This window comes from Lithobates pipiens, unplaced genomic scaffold, assembly GCF_037356315.1.
Source record: "Lithobates pipiens isolate NorthernLeopardFrog02 unplaced genomic scaffold, aLitPip1_a1.2 Scaffold_30, whole genome shotgun sequence".
Lineage (NCBI taxonomy): Eukaryota > Metazoa > Chordata > Amphibia > Anura > Ranidae > Lithobates > Lithobates pipiens.
The window spans coordinates 46,148,571-46,165,959 of NW_027507791.1; the positions used below are offsets into that span (position 1 = coordinate 46,148,571).

Genomic DNA, 17,389 nt, shown 5'->3' on the forward strand with positions numbered 1-17,389 from the left:
TATTACATAAATATTGTATGCCATCCTTCAATACTCATTACTAGCTTTTTGAGTTGGGCACTTATGAGTATTTGTGGCATTAGGCAATCCCTGTTGACCATATTTATTAAGGAATCTCATATATACTCTTTTTCCCTTTTATGAGTTGGAATTAGAGGCAGAGCCCTTTCCCTGAGCTTAGAGGAGATACAGTATTGTGTTTAGATAAATTATGCTTGGAGATCGATCCTCAAGAACAACTGATCCCTTGTGTGTGGTTATGGGGTCCATACCTTACAGCCGAAAAAAAGAAAACTGGCTACATTTTGAATCACTTTAGAATTCAATCTGTTCATTTGATTGACGTAAAATTATCTTTATTGTTTTTCAGAGAAGTGTTGACCCCCGGCATTTGGAGAGATTAAAGACGTATAGGGACTGAGCTGCTTAACTGGGATATTCTCAGAAGTATCTAATACAATCATCATGCTGCACATATATTTACTTCCGATGATATTGTTCCTTATCATCAAATGTATTTACAGGATGTGAGTATGACCCAACTTTTTTTTTAATACTTGTAGTTAGTGGAAGATTAAAGTCTATCCTTGGACAAAATGAGAAAAAAACGTGTGCAATACAGGAAAATGTTCCCATGTTATGTCTCGTTATAAACCCAGCAAGCACAGAAGAATTCCTGGTTCATTTGCCAGAAATCCAGTGTGCTCCTTAGCTTCATTTTGGGCAATTTAGTGTTTTTTCTACACTGTTACCTTCACCTCCTGGTCTACAGAACGCACCCATTCCCATCCCTCTCCACATGCCATACACTGATTTCTTTCCCAGCAAATCAAGAACCTGCCCATACTCTAGGGTTGAATTACTAAAGACAAATAAGCTGCCCAATTTGCATGGGAATTTTCCCTTTGCAAGTTAATTTTCTCTTAGCTTAGTAAATGAGGCTCTGATAACTTCTATCATCCAATTATGTGCAGGACTGCTTTTCAGAAGGGTGGTAAAGAAAGGGCATCCAGCCAGCCCTTTCTGACTGCTCTAGCTGCAGGCAGGGCTGGATTAACATAGGGGCTATTGGAGCTGCAGCTCCAGGCCCCTACCTTAATATAGGCCCAGCCACCCAAAAAGGACATGGAAAGCAATGGGTCAACAGGAAGTGATCTCCCCTGATGGGCCCTGCATTCCACATGCACCGCTTGGGCAGGGTGGTGAGATTAATAATGGGCACTGCATGAGCAGTCCTAACAGAAGCCTGTGGCACGCCAATGCAGGGCTCTTATAGAAGTCTGGGGCTTCCATAGTGTTAGGCCTGCGCAGCTGCACTCTTTCAGCTCAGAGTGCACGTCAATGCATGGCCCTTACAGAAACTTGGCAAATCAAATGCCAGGCTTCCCTAGTGTTATGCCTGTGCGGCTGCGCTCTTTTGAGTTTGGGCGCATGCCAGTACAGGCTCTTGGAAAGCAGAAGGGTGCCCAGTAAAAGGCCCACCAAAATCCTCAGCACCAAGCACAGGATGCTCTTAATCCGGCCCTGGCTGCAGGCATCACTGAGTAATTCAAACAGAACTCCAGGTACAAAAACTTTTTGTCATCTTTTTAGTTTTAAAACAGGTAGTACGGAGGCGACATATTACCTCCCAGCTGCCTGTTATCTGTCCATTGAAAAGCGACCCGCGTGGATCCCTTTTCAGAAGTCCGCAAGGAATGGACATCCGACTAGCCCTTACTGACCGCTCTAGCTGTAGGCACCATTCAGTAATTCAAATGGAACTCCAGGCAAAGAGCTTTCTTGTTATCTTTTCAGTGTTAAAACAGGTGGTAAAGAGGCGACATATCTCCTCAGAGCCGCTATCCAAGCGTTTGAAAAGTGACCCACACTGGAAAGGGTGGCAGGGAAAGGACACCCTTATGCCCTGTACACGCGGTCGGAGAATCTGTCGGAATGCGTCTTATCGGACCGTGTCGTCAGATAATCCGACTGTGTGTGGTATGCATCGGACTGATTCCGTCCGAATTTCCGTCGGACCCAATTTTCCAACATGTTGGAAATATTTCCCGACCAACTGGGCCGATCGGACATACTCCGATCCTGTGTAGAGAATTTTGATCAGACCAAGTGCCACGCATGCTCAGATCAAATTCCTACATGAAAGCTATTGGCTACTAGCCTGAATGTAGTCCCGTCGTAACGAAATTACGTCATCACGTTCTGAAAGATCGGATTTTTCGCCAACCTTGTCCGACCGTGTGTATGCAACAGTTTCGGACAAGATCCAACGGACAAAATCCGACGGGCAAAATCCGACGGATTTGGTTGTGGAAATCTCCGACCGTGTGTACAGGGGCTTAGGGTGAAAAAGCACTGGTGACCGTGTGTACAGGGGCTTAGGGTGAAAAAGCACTGGTAAGCTCTGGGGGGGGGGGGGGCTCCCTCTTTCCCAACTCAAAAAGTTAAAGCGGGAGTCCGCCGGGACTCCGCGTTTTTTTTTTTTTTTAAAGCCAGCAGCTACAAATACTGCAGCTGCTGACTTTTAAAATAAGGACACTTACCTGTCCAGCGCGCCCGCGATGTCGGCACCCGAAGCCGATCTCTAGATCGTCTGTCGGGTGCTGCCGCCGCCATCTTGGGTATGGGAATCAGGAAATGGAGCCTTTCGGCTTCATTTCCCGGTTCCCTACTGCGCATGCGCGAATCGCGCTGCGCAATAAGGACGGTCCCCGCTGCCTCTGGGATCTGTGTGTTTCCCAGCAGGCAGCGGGGCACTTGCGGAAAGGGGCGGGCACTTGCGGAAAGGGGCGTAATCTACGCCCCTTTCCGCAGAGAGCTATCCCGGAAGTGGGTGCAGAATACCTGTACTGTACAGGTATCTGCACCCCCCTCCCCCCTGAAAGGTGCCAATTGTGGCGCCGGAGGGAGGGAGGGTTCCGATGAGCGGAGGTCCACTTTAGGGTGGACCTCCGCTTTAAGTGGTATATTAATAAGTGTGTTGCTTATTAACCACTTACAGACCCGCAAGTGTTCAATACAATGCAACATGGTGGCTCCTTACAGGCACCGTTTCCGGGTTTTGGGCACCTCCCCCACCCGTCTCCTCTCCTGTAATTTGAGACAGCTGGAGTCTGTCAGCAGATCCCGGGCCAATGAACCTGCTGATCAGCTGTGTCCAATCACAGCCCAGAGCCCTGTGTTGACAAACAACACAGAGCTCTGTACAGCGGGAACAATCTCCTTGTTTCTTGTCCCTGCAAAGCAGAGAAAATAAACAAATCGATCTGTAGTAAAAATCAGCACACATTAGGCACATTACACATTGTTAAGAACACAAATAACCCCTTAATTGCCCCTAGATATTAACCCCTTCCCAGCCAGTGTCATAAGTACAGTGAGAGTGTATAGTATATTATTAGCACTGATTACTATTAGTGTCAGTGGCAGCTAGTTAGTTTACGCAAAGTGTCAGTTAGTGTCAGATTGAACCGCAGTATCACAGTCCAATAATAAATCACTGATCGGTGCCATTACTAGTATAAAAAAGATGAATAAAAATTCCGGCATATATTCCATAGTTTGTAGATGCTATAACTTTCACGCAAACCAATTAATATGCAGTTATTGGGATTCTTTTTTGAACAAAGATATGTAGCAAGGGCCGTCTTTAAGGAAGGGCAAAAGGGGCATCTGCCCTTGGCCCCATCATTGTTGTGGGGCCCAAAGCAGCTGCCTCATACTTGCCAACTATCCCAGTTCAAATTCCTTTGTCCCTTGAAGTTTTAGTCCCGTGCTGTGTCCCGATATCTCAGTGTGAAGTTCTCTTACCGGTGCTTCTCAGCTCTGTCTATTGCCATGTGCATATGACTCACCTGCAGACCCTGTGTGTGCATGGAAATAAGCTGCATTGATATGTAAATAGAGGTGGCATTATTATGTAAATATCCACGGACCGTCTGCATTGATATGTAAATAGAGGCAGCATTCATATGTATATCTTGAGGCCATATTCACCATCACTTCTGCCAAATGCTGCCCACTGAGGAGGTAAAAGGGCATGCTTGATTGTCCTGCCTACAATTGTGATCCTCAAGCCCAACATTAGCCTGTTCTGCAAAGGTAAGCAAATTGGAGGTGGAACCCTTTTTTCAAAATAACATGGTGCCACAGCACCGTGAATTTTGGTGCATGTGAATACAATCATTTCAGCAGATGCGTGAGGGTGTCATTAACAATTAATGGCACCGCTGTGTATCTGCTAAAGGACAGCACATTTCTGTCATGTCAGGCAATTTTGCATGTGTTCCCGACACACACAAATGTGGAAGCAGGCTAAATGTCTCAGTTACATTGGTGGTCAGTGTAAATCCCTCCTTACATTAGTGGTTCCTATGAATGTTCCTATTACATTAGTGGTCAGTGTAAATCCCCTTTACGTTGGAGTTTTCTGTCTATTGATGGGTCCCCTCACCTCCTGAGTTCATGGTGTGCAGGCAGTGAGGAGATGATGTGCTGTAACCTTTAGCAACCAACCAGTGAGCAGTAGTGATGTGCACTAACCTCTTGCAACCAATCATTGAGCAGTAAGCAGGACCGTTTTTAAGGCAGGGCAAAAGGGGCAGCTGCCCTGGGCCCCATCATTGAAGTGGGGCCCAAAGCAGCTGCCTCATACTTGCCAACTATCCCAGTTTAAATTCCCTTATCTCTTGAAGTTTTAGTCCTGTGCTGTGTCCCGATATCTCAGTGTAAACTTCTGCTGCTGCTGCTGCTGCTGCTGCTGCTGCCCAGCTTTGTGTAAATAGTCATGGACTGTGGCATTTATATGTAAATAGAGGTGGCATTCATATCTATATAATGTCCCCCTGAGGTCACATCCACCATCACTTCTGCTGAATGCTGCCCACTGGGGAGGTAAAGGATCATGCTTGAAAGTCCTGCCTACAACTGTGGTCATTAAGCCTAACATCAGCCTGTTCTGCAAAAGTAAGAAAATTGGAGGTGGAACCCTTCTTCAAAACAACACGGTGCCACGACACCCTGAATTTTGGTGCATGTGAATATGCAGGCAGGCAGTGAGGAGACGATGTGATGTAACCTTTAGCAACCAATCTGTGAGCAGTAATGCTGTGAACTAACCTCTTGCAACCAATCAGTGAGCAGTAATAATATGCAGTAACCTCTAACAACCAATTAGTGAGTGGTATAGATGTTCAGTAACCTCTAGCAATCAATCAGTGAGCAGTATTGATGTACAGTAATCTCCAGCACCAATCAACAAGCAGAAGTCATTTGCTGTAACCTATAGAAAATAACAGTGAGCCATAATGTGTGCTGTGAGCAGTAATGATACATTGTAACCTCTGGCAACCAATCGCAATCGCTGCCTGATCTGATTCAGTAAACTGATTTTGAGTCTGGCTGCTATTTACTGTATGTCTCAAAACAGGTGGAGAGGGAAATTGCGTGGAAGAGGGGGCCCAAGAAAATGTTTTCCCAGGGTCCAATCAATATTAAAGACGGCCCTGGCAGTAAGCATATGCAGTAACCTTTAGCAACCAATTAGTAAGCAATAATAATGTGCAGTAACCTCTAGCAACCAATTTGTGAGTGGTAAAGATGTACAGTAGCCTCTAGCAGCCAATTAGTGAGCAGTATTGATGTACAGTAATCTCTAGCAACCAATCAACAAGCAGAAGTCATGGGCTGTAATCTCTAGCAAATAATAAGTGAGCCATAATGTGTACTGTGACCTCTAGCAGCCAGTCAGTGATTGGTAATGATACACTGAAACCTCTGGCAACCAATCGCAATCACTGCTCGATCTGATTCAGTAAACTGATTTTTAGTCTAGCTGCTATTTATTGTAGACTCAGGAAAATGCTTGCCCAGGGTCCAATCAATATTAAAGATGGTCCTGTATGTAGCATAATACATTTTGACCTAAATGTATGATGAAATTAGATTTTGTTTTTAATTTAAATATATATTGAATATGTTTTATAGCAGAAAAAAATAAGTTTTTTTTTTTCTTTTTAACTTTTCGGGATTTTTTCATTTATATAATAAAAAAAATGAAAAACCCAGTGGTGATCAAATACCACCAAAAGAATTGCAATCATCATGCAAAAATTGCATGATGATTGCATGTGGAAAAGTTGCATGATCCCCAGTTAAAGTAACACAGTGCCAAATAGCTAAAAATGGCCTAGTCATGAACAGGGTAAAACCTTCCTGTGGTTTAAGAGATTCTGCCATCAAAACCAAAAAATAAATTGCTGCAGCTTCCGAAAACCTGCTTGGTATGTTGATCTTCAGTACTTTTCATCCTTTTAGCAGTTTTGCGCCTTTTCCCCAAGTGACAGGGGTCTCTTTAATCTTAAAGAGACCTCAACAGATATTGTATCGTCTCTCTTACAATATAACAAAGCTGTTTCAGTTTCGGCAATTCAAGTGCCAATGAAAGGAAAGGTCAAGACTCGTACAAATACAATGAGTAACAAAGTGGTATAACCGTATATATTTCCTGTGATCTGCCTCAACTTCCTGACTTAACAACATGTTAACCTCTGAATAGAATCATGTTGATCACTTTTGTATTTTTTTTGTTTTCTTTTGTTCTTAGCCCCACGAAGAAAAATGATGAACTCTTTAAAAACGTAGTTTTAGCATGCCTTATCTGCCTGCTAACTATAAAAGGTAAGTTGGTAATGTTAAAGTTCCTCCTTTGTTAACAAACCACAGGCTGGTTGGTTGATCTAGAGTCTAATTTTTATAATAATGTCTTTATATTTTTACTACATAAGCTGAAGCTTTCTGTGGGGAGAAGACATCTCTTTCTGCTACAGATGGAAGACTTGTTGTTCTTCATCCAATGGTGGCCGAAACAAAAGATCTATCAATCATTCTTTGGATTAGAGATGACCTTACCGAAATTGTAACAATACGATATCTTAATGAAAGTGCCGATATACAAAATAACGGTTATGGTGATAAAGTGATCATCACTCGTGATGGTTCCTTAACAATAAATAATCTCACCATGGAAGACCAAGGAACCTACATTGTGGTCATAAAGCGATTGAATCAATCAGACTGCAAACATACGTATGATGTCAGCATGTCCGGTAAGTACAATTAGATAAAACTGATATGCTACTTTAGGATTACACCATGAGCACAACTTACACGTTTAGCCTTTGTGGTGAGGCATGGCTTTCTCATCTAAAGGAGCATCCACATCTAGTCACTAGACGTGCAGAACGGAAACATTTGTTTTGTTTCTGTTAGATTCGTTATGTCACTAAATTAGTTTAGTTGATTTGTTTCGGGATTCATTTAGTTTTGTTTCTTTTATTCATTTTCTAACGAATACCAAATTTTCGGAGCGATTCAAATGTGAGAAGAATAGCTGGTTGTTAAGGAGCGGGCCGGGAAGCCTTGCAAACTCATGCCCCAGTCGATGATGTCACAAGGTGGTGGGGTCACCCGGTGATGTAATCGGCTGGCCTCACAACTTAGTTATTTAAGAACTGTCAGACGGCAGAGCAGGCAGATGGCGGGAGCATTTGTTCGTTTTTTTTTCAGGTCAGCGGTAGCAGCGGGCATCGTGATTGACGATAGATTAACACCTTGGGACAGGACTTGTCAAAAACTGTCTAATGTCTATTTTTACACTACACTTTTTCTTGGGGTGAATGAGGGGGTACTATGTACCCCCTACTCATTCACATAGGGGGGGGCAGGATTTGGGGGCCCCTTGTTAAAGGGGGCTTCCAGATTCCGATAAGCCCCTCCTAATGCACAGACCTCCACAACCACTGGCCAGGGTTGTGAGGAAGAGGCTCTTGTCCCCATTAACACAAGGTGCTTTGGAGGGGGGAGCAGAGCCCCCCTGCCCCAAAGCACCCACCTATGTTAGGGGCATGGGGCCTAGTATGATTCAGGAAGAGAGATGTGTTCACTCCCCCCCCCCCTTTCCTGGCCTGCTTGGATAAGAGTCTGGTATGAATTTCTAGAGGGACTCCATGCTATTTGTTTTAATTTTGGCATGGGGTTCCCCTTAAAATCCATCCCAGACCTGAGGGGGGGACGCTGTTTTTTTTCTCCTTTTTTTGCATTGTTCTGTAGGATAGTGCCCGGAATGTATGGCACATGCGCATGCGCCGTACAGAACAGCACAACAGCTGATCAGATAGTGCCCACTATCGAGAAATGCCCAGGACAAACGGTACATGATTTTGCCATCAGCTGTTGTGACGCCGAGACGGCGCCTGCACACAATAGCCGACAGAAGACATTTTTGTGTCAGATTGTGCCTTGCGATGCCGAGGCATGTTTATGTCAGTGAAGGGCGGAGTAGAATATGATGGGGCGGATCATTAAATGATGGGCAGTGCTGCTAAGATGGTGGATTTTTAAATGATGGCCAGTGCTGCAAAACACATCCTTTTCTGCTATTCTTCCTGGACACTTGTAGGGCGTGTTTAGTCAACTGAAGGGCAGGTTTTTCTATCAGAAAAAGATGTGTTTACAGTACAGTTTACAGTGCCCGGGATGCAGTACATCCCAGGCACTTCTCCACAGCGGGCACTATCCTACAGAACACCAGGATTCTTTTGTTTTCATTTCAGCTATCAGTGTGGAAGCCCGCTGACAGCTGATGAGTCATCGGTTGTTAAGAATACGGTGGCCAGAATTCAAAATTGTTCCGAAAATTTGTTTGAAAATGAATATACAAAACAAATTTAAACAAATTTTAATGAAATTAGTTACTATTTCATTCTGAGATTCAGATACATCCAAATCTATGAATAATCAAAAATTTATATTTGAACCAAAATTAATTGCAAATCTCTACTAATCACCACTTCTTGACCTTTTATTTGGAGCACCCTCCTAGTTAGTGCAGGCTGCTAGGAAAATTCAGTACAACTTCTCTGTAATGAGTGGAGCAGTGGTTGATTAACCTGGCCTGCTCAGTGTCTCACAGACAGCTGCTGCGATTGCTTTCCCCTGTATTCTAGAGCAGGGGTCTCCAAACGTATTAAACAAAGGGCCAGTTTATTATCCTGTGAATTTGGGGGGGGGGGGGGGGCTGTGGCAAGCTCGAGTGGAAATTTTCCTGGCATCAGTGGGCGTAAACAATGTCACATTTGCTATTAGAGGAAGAATAGTCCTCATTGTTGGTATAATTCGGAGGAATAGTGCCCCATTGTTGGTGCCAGTGGTAGAAATGGTGCCCCAATGTTGATGTCAGTAGGCAGAATAGTGCCTCGTATCAGTGTGAGGAATAGTTCCTCAAGGGTCAGATAAAGACAAGCAAAAGGTCATATCCAACCCCTGAGCCAAACTTTGGAGACTATTGTTCTAGAGGATTCTAGAATTATAGTAGAAGAAAGCATGAGAGAAGTATGAAAAAAAAAATGGGGATTAGCGATCACCGAGAAACCTTATAAAGGAACACCATGGACTTAAAATAATCAACTTTATTGAATATGGTTAAAATGAATTAGTGCAAAAAACTACCACTGATGCCAACAATAAAAATTACAACATTGTCAAACAACTCAGAGACCTGCCAGCAGCACACCTCATACAACCACCACATACAGTCCATACTGCAATAAATCTATAGGGATACACGGGCTCTTCCACATTCAAATGGTAAAGCCACTCAGTCCACAGAGACTAAAACCCTGGAAATCTTCCAATCAAAGGGTGTAGCAATCCAAATAGATTGCCGCTGAGGCTGAATGTTCAATTAAACTGCAATGAGGGTAATGCAGGCTGGATGGAAATGGGAGTAGTTGGCTGTATCTTTGATAGGGCCAATGGATAAACAACAGAACCAGTCACAGAAGTTTGTCAACCCCACAACAGGAGATTCACAGGATTCAACGCACAAGTCCTATATAGCATTCACTGGGCAGCATATAGCCGCTGTACATCAGTATGCTCACCACCACCTCATGTCTCACAGAAGAGGGGGTTTTAGCCCACCCTCATGTTGTGTGCAGTCCATGCTTGCCAGCTCCTATTTTATAGTCCAATAGCCCAGAGATATTGAAGTCCTACAAAGCCAGTCTGCTTCCCAATGGTTCGGCGGGGTGGGAGGGTGGGTCAGGCAGGGTCACCAGAGCTGCGTGGTGACATCACGCTGAACGGTTTAGTTCGCCTATCAGCAAACATCTTCTAGGCTTTTTATGCATGACCTCAAGGAACCACACCTCTTAATTTAGGTGGGGTCCTCAGCATAGGGATACGGTTCTGATTTTGAATTACCCTGTGCACTAATTATTGGTCTGCCTGGGTGTCTTTTTATACATGTTTTTAAACATGAGAGAAGCAGCCTAAATATTTATGGGGATCCAGACAATCCCTGGGGATGTGTGCCCAGTAGGTGGTTTGAGTGCCCATAAATAGTCTGGCAGGGGTGAGGAGTTCCTGGGCCCCGTCTTGGTAGAGGAGACTCCTGTGCAGGGGCTCTGCCCCTGGGGCAGGATTGTGGGAGGTGCTATTGAGAAGACATTGAGGTCTCTGCTGGAGGTTAAGCTGGGGGAGCTATTTGCCAAGTCTGGTCCTGGAGTTGGTTTGGGCCCCTGAGAAGGTCATTGGAGAGTACCAGGAGGAAGTTGGGGAAAAGAGTGTCCAGCTGTTCTGTGGTAGTGTGAGTCTGTGTCGCCCTCACTGAAGAGTGCCCAGTAGATATCGGAAGGAGGCAACCAATGACCCTGTGGTATTGTCAGTAAAAGACCTGATAGAGGGGCCTTAGTGACTGTGTGTAGCTCTTAGAATCTGGAAAGAAGTCATATTACTTGTTAGCAGCAGAGAGTCATGAGGGAGCTTTTGTGCAGCTTAGAGAGACAGAGAGGAGTCCTCAAAGAGTTCAGTTCTGCAGTTGGAGTATCCCATCCTCCCTGCACCCCATCCAAGTTCAACTTCAAAAAAGCATCAAAAAGACACCCATAGACTTTTCTATTTGAGCCAGTGAAAGTGGAGAATATGTGGTATGCCTGGCTGTGTGTGCAGTAATCTGGGGGAAAAACCAGCAGCTGCTTGGGGGTGCACTACAAAATAATACAATTTAGTGTGGTGAGACCTTGTCTAATGCCGCATACAAACGATCGGACTTTCCGACAACAAAGTTTTGTTGGTGTAAAATTTGAGAACCTGCTAGCCAACATTTATGGAGGAAAGTCTGACAGCAAATGTTCGATGGAGCTTACGCACGGTCGGCCTTTCCCACAACAAGCTCACATCCAACATTTACCATCGGAAAATCCGACCGTGTGTACGCGGCATAAGAGATGTTGGAAGTCACAGATTACCGATTTCACTTAAGAGTGGAGTCAGTAGTGTTTTTCTGTCACAGTGCACATTTATGAACAGAGTGTGCACCAGCCTAGCGCATTAACTTTGTGATAACTTTATTTTTATTATTGTAGAAAAACTGATTTATACATACAAACAACAACATCAATAAGACATATCAAGGCCCATAGTGTGCTTGAAACAGCCTGGTCACCTAGATGGGGAAGATCCCCTCTTCCTCAGAGCCAATCATCTGAGCCAATGATTGGCTCTAAGGAAGAAGGTATCTCCCCTTGAAATGCATCAGCCTTTTGTAAGGTCTTCTCTCGCTATACACTTGACTAGGTGACCAGGCTGTTTTAAGCACACTATGGACTTTGATATGCCTTATTGCTGATGTTGTTTGCGAGTATACATCTGTTTTTTACAAAAATAAAGCTATCATAAAGGTAATGTGCTAGGCTGGTGCTCCCTCTGTTCCTTATTTTTGCCGTTTCTCTTCTGGGCTTCCCAGCCTGTCTAGGGAGCAGCAAAGCCGATGCAAAGATTGGATTAGCGAAGATTGACTTTTTGCTAGTGCACTTCTCTTGAGCGCAGGAGATGGGTTTCTTCTTTAGAAAATCAACTGCCATGACTAGACTGGACCACCAAAAAGACCTCTCCCACCCTGACATAAATGTGTATGCCCAAAACCCATAAGTGTTCATGATGGGCATATTGCTGAGACCCAGAGAACTACTCTTATCTTGACAATGCAATGGACTACCACCCAAAATAGTTTCAGACTGATCTATAGCTTCATCCCCTAATCGAAAATTCAGTAAAGATTTGGGAACGTCTAATATAGAGATACCTTCACCTGTTCTGGATCCTTCAATTACTTGCAAATATTCAGAGCCTAGCATCACTATATGGCTAAAATGTTGTTTGAACACCTCACGATCCCATTTAAATGAGCTTGTTGGACATACAATTACAAAACCATGACTATTAAAATAGAGTGGGTCGGACTTTTGTGAATATGATAACCTTTGGGAAGGCTTTTTAGTAGCATTGAGGTTAGGGATCTGTGTAGGAAACTCAAGTTCCTTAACATCACATTGGTCAAGCCATGTCTAAGGAGCTGGCTACCATTTGTGAACTCAGGTACTGACGCTGGCTGAGAAGACCTGGCTCACAATGGGCATTTCAATTCAACTCAAATGTGTTTAGTAGGGTTGAGGTCAGGATTCTGTACAAGCTACTTCTTGTTCATAAAACCGGTAAAGCATGTCTTTTTGGAGTTGGCTGTACATATTTAAAAATCCTTTGACCAGGTAAAGATCATGAGTTTAACTTTAAAGTATTTTACATTATGAGATGTGGGTGTCAAGATTGTAAACAAAAAAGAGAGAGAGAGGAGAAGCCATTCTAAGTGTAAACTGTTGACATGGGGCGTGACCGGATGAGAGTGGTGGAGTGAGGAGAGGTGCGAAGTGCTGTGTGCTGCTCCCTCCCTGGCCATCAATCAAGCTATGAGTGGCTGTTGCTGAGAAGGGTGAGCGCTGTGGAGCCGGGGCACTTAGTGTGTCTGACATCAGAGCGGGGGAGGAGTTCGCCGGAGGCGGCCGGAGATTTGCGAGCCAATCGGAAGGCTCTGCAAGCGGCACCGAAGGTCCCCGGGTGACGTCACACACTGCGCGCTGTTGCGCCCTGCTGAGAGGAACGCCGCACCGAGAGGTGAGAGGCAAGCGTCTGTGGCGGAGGTGCTTGCAGTGCACTGGACATGGAGCCGGGAACCCCCAAGTAGGAACCTGAGTGATTGTCCCTCGAAGGGCCTCGGGAGCGGTGGAGTTACGGAGGTTGGTGAGAGGTGTGAGGGAGGAGACCTTGGACCCTTCACAACTGACGCTGTTCAGAGGGCCGCGTGAATAATAAAAAAAAAAAAACAATGAAAAGCAGATTCGGAGACTGTACTTGCTGAAACACTATAAAAAGCCACCAAGTTAAAGTTAAAAGGTTTAAAGTTAATTTTACAGAGCCGTACTGAGAGGTATTGGGGTTGGCTGAAAGGACAATAACACCTTTATAAGTGCCTGTAATAATAACAACTGGGTACTGCCTGGGGACCGTTTGGACATATATGGACATATTTTTTTTATGGTAAATGTGTGGGAGCATCTACATAATAACCATAATAACCTTATCCCTCAGGATTGACTCAGGACTGATTTCTTTTTTTTTCTTTTTTGAAGAGTAGCTAGAGGGAGTAGGATGCAGCATTTACGCTCCTCAAAAGAAAAGGGGGAAAAAAAACTGCAACAAACCTCCGCAGCAGTAGCAAAATTGGAGCAGTATGCACACGCCTCGGCTCAGACCCCCCCCCCCTCCCACAAAAAGCGACACAGACCAAAGTACAACAGGGAGTACCCTTGGATAGAAAAAGCCAGGGACAGTCAAATGTCAATGCATCACTTGCGGTAGTAACAAAAACCGTTGACTAATAAGAATTTGGAAACTGTTGAGCATAGTGTAGATGCTATGATTGAGGCCCCCTTGATTTTAGAGAAAGAACCAAAAATAAAGGATGTATTCTTGGCAGTGAACGCATGCAATGGGTCGCTGAAAGAACTTTGTGACCAAATGAAGAGAATGAAGGAGGACTTGATATTGGTTAGACAAGACCTACAAAAAACAGCAGAAAGGGCAGCTGACCTGGAGATTAGGACTAGCCAATTGGAAGATGACACAGCCTCTTTAACAAAAGAAGTAAAAAGTATGAAAGAACAGCTTACTAGATATGGGATAAAAATTGATCAAATGGAAAATAGGCTCCGAAGGGACAATGTGCGGATAGTCGGGCTTCCTGAAAAGAGCGAGGGCCTAAATCCCATTGAGTTTCTGGAACATTAGCTAGTTGATCTCTTCGGAAAAAAAATCATTTTCAACAACGTTCTCTATTGAGTTCCTTTTAGTGCCCCATTGGAAGGTGGTTATCCCAGGCCACTCCTGATTAAGCTTCTTAACTATAAGGACAAAGTGGTATTGCTAGGAAAGGCAAGAGAAATGTGAAATATCCTTTTTAATGGTACCAAAATCTCATTGTATTCTGACTTTTCACCGGAACTTCAGAGACGTAGAGCAGAGTTTATACAGGTTAAGCATACCCTACAGAAACTCATGCTGACGTATGTTCTTCTCTATCCTGCAAAATTAGGTGTAAATGCGTTGGGGAATACTCAAATATTTAGCTCACCAGCCGAGGTTGAGAGATGGTTGGAAGAAAATCAGCAAAAATTTTAGAACATTTTATAAACTGAAATTTTACAGGAGGATAGAAAAGTGATTGAGTTGATTTTTCTGTGTTTTTTTTATGTTTACCTTTTCTATTCTTTTCAATTTGTTGATAGAAATAAGATGGGGGGGGGGGGGGGGGGGCAGTAGCACACAGCTGCGTTATGAAGTGGGATGTATGGGTATGAATATGTGGAACAAATGGTGTGGAATAAGGTCACTAATGAGCCCCTTAGAGTTCACTTAGGTATGTAGGGGGGGGGGGAGGGTGGGGGGTGTAAGGGGAGGAGGAAAGTTGGGAGGGGGAGGGGGTGGGGGTAGTGGAAAAGGGGGGGTAACACTGGTAAAGATGGATCATCTACACAAGGGATTTGTGATTTATATGTAAGGCCGCGTACACACGGGCGGACTGTTCGCTCAACTTTGTCCGCTGAACAGTGTTTCAGCGGACAGTACGCTCGTGTGTGGGCTTTCAGCGGACAGTTTCAGCGGACAGTTTGACGAACAAAGTTTTTCGGAAATCCCGAAAAACTGTCCGCTGAAACTTGGTTTGAGCGGACAGTCCGCCCGTGTGTGGGCCAGTCCGCTGTACTTTCGAAATGAGCGGACTGTTCCCGCCCGGAGAAAAGTCTGCTCATTTCGAGCGCGTCTCCAGGTAGGCGGGGCCCGCGACGGAGACGTCGCGGGCTCCGCCGCCTGGAATGGACTTAAAGGGGAACCCCAATGCCGAAAAAAATCGGCGTGGGGGTCCCCCCAAAGTCCACAACAGACCCTTGTCCGAGCACGCTACCCGGCCGGCCAGGAAAGGGGGGCGAGCGAGCGCGCCCCCCTCCTCCTGAGCCGTACCAGGCCGCGTGCCCTCAACATGGGGGGTGCCTTGGGGAAGGGGGGGCCGCGCGGCCCCCCCACCCCAAAGCACCTTGTCCCCATGTTGATGAGGACAAGGGCCTCTTCCCGACAACCCTGGCCGTTGGTTGTCAGGGTCTGCGGGCGGGGGGCTTATCGGAATCCAGGAGCCCCCTTTAATAAGGGGGCCCCCGGATACCGGCCCCCCACCCTATGTGAATGAGTATGGGGTACAATGTACCCCTACCCATTCACCTGTAAAATAAAAGTACCCAAAAAAAAACACAACACACGGGATAAAATATTTTATTGCACAGCTCCGGGGGTCTTCCGTCTTCGGGGGTCTTCTCGCCGGACTCCTCCGCTATCTTCTTGTAGCTCTTTTGCTAGCGGAGGAGTCCGGCTTTCTTCCTCCCCACCGCCGGCCTCTTCTCCCGACTTCGGGGGTCTTGTCCCCCTCTTCGGTTCTTCTGCCGGGGCCACCGCGCCTTCTTATAGCTCTTTTGCAGGCGGTGGCCCGGTCTTCTGTCGCCGCTGTCGTCGCCGCCGCCTTCCGTTCTTCTTCTTCTTCTTCTTCTTCTTCATCTTCTTCTCCAGGAGATGTTGACACGTCGCTCTCTCCGGCCGGAATGGCAGAGCCGCGCTGCGCGGCCACTTATATAGTGACAATGGGGCGGTGTCACATGGTATATGTCACATGGGTTGGTCACATGGGTTGATGTCACATGGGGACTATGACATCGTAAGGGGCGGGGTCACCATGTGACCAACCCATGTGACATATACCATGTGACACCGCCCCATTGTCACTATATAAGTGGCCGCGCAGCGCGGCTCTGCCATTCCGGCCGGAGAGAGCGACGTGTCAACATCTCCTGGAGAAGAAGATGAAGAAGAAGAAGAAGAAGAACGGAAGGCGGCGGCGACGACAGCGGCGACAGAAGACCGGGCCACCGCCTGCAAAAGAGCTATAAGAAGGCGCGGTGGCCCGGCAGAAGAACCGAAGAGGGGGACAAGACCCCCGAAGTCGGGAGAAGAGGCCGGCGGCGGGGAGGAAGAAAGCCGGACTCCTCCGCTAGCAAAAGAGCTACAAGAAGATAGCGGAGGAGTCCGGCGAGAAGACCCCCGAAGACGGAAGACCCCCGGAGCTGTGCAATAAAATATTTTATCCCGTGTGTTGTGTTTTTTTTTGGGTACTTTTATTTTACAGGTGAATGGGTAGGGGTACATTGTACCCCATACTCATTCACATAGGGTGGGGGGCCGGTATCCGGGGGCCCCCTTATTAAAGGGGGCTCCTGGATTCCGATAAGCCCCCCGCCCGCAGACCCCGACAACCAACGGCCAGGGTTTTCGGGAAGAGGCCCTTGTCCTCATCAACATGGGGACAAGGTGCTTTGGGGTGGGGGGGCCCTGCGGCCCCCCCCTTCCCCAAGGCACCCCCCATGTTGAGGGCACGTGGCCTGGTACGGCTCAGGAGGGGGGCGCGCTCGCTCGCCCCCCTTTCCTGGCCGGCCGGGTAGCGTGCTCGGACAAGGGTCTGTTGTGGACTTTGGGGGGACCCCCACGCCGATTTTTTTCGCGTTGGGGTTCCCCTTTAAGTCCATTCCAGGCGGCGGAGCCCGCGACGTCTCCATCGCGGGCCCCGCCTACCTGGAGACGCGCTCGAAATGAGCGGACTGTTGCCTCGTGTGTGGGCGAGTCCGTTCATTTCAAAAGTTGCGCGGACTTAGTACGACGAACTTAGTTTGCCGTATTTGTCCGCTCAAAAAGTGCCGTGTGTGGGCGTGTTCGTTCATTCAAAAGTTTGAGCGGACTGTTTGACGAACTTAGTTTCGGCAGACAGTCCCCGCGTGTGTACGCGGCCTAAGTCAAAGAAGAAACAAAAGGTATAGAGCACAGAAATATTATGAGAATCACTGCAAAAGATTATAATGGTTGGTTACATTATACTGTTTATGTTATGAGACACTTAATA

The 17,389-nt window shown here is 46.1% G+C and overlaps 1 protein-coding gene across 1 annotated transcript in view; it reads left to right on the top strand.

Moving 5' to 3' along the window:
* The first annotated feature begins 375 nt into the window (after nucleotides 1–375).
* LOC143942052 (cell adhesion molecule CEACAM3-like) overlaps nucleotides 376–17,389 on the top strand; it is an 84,658-nt gene continuing 67,644 nt past the window's right edge. The window contains exons 1-3 of the mRNA XM_077463364.1: nucleotides 376–527; nucleotides 6,605–6,678; nucleotides 6,786–7,106. Of these exons, the coding sequence (XP_077319490.1) occupies nucleotides 466–527; nucleotides 6,605–6,678; nucleotides 6,786–7,106 (457 nt within the window). The 5' untranslated portion in view covers nucleotides 376–465. The remainder of the gene's footprint in view (nucleotides 528–6,604; nucleotides 6,679–6,785; nucleotides 7,107–17,389) is intronic.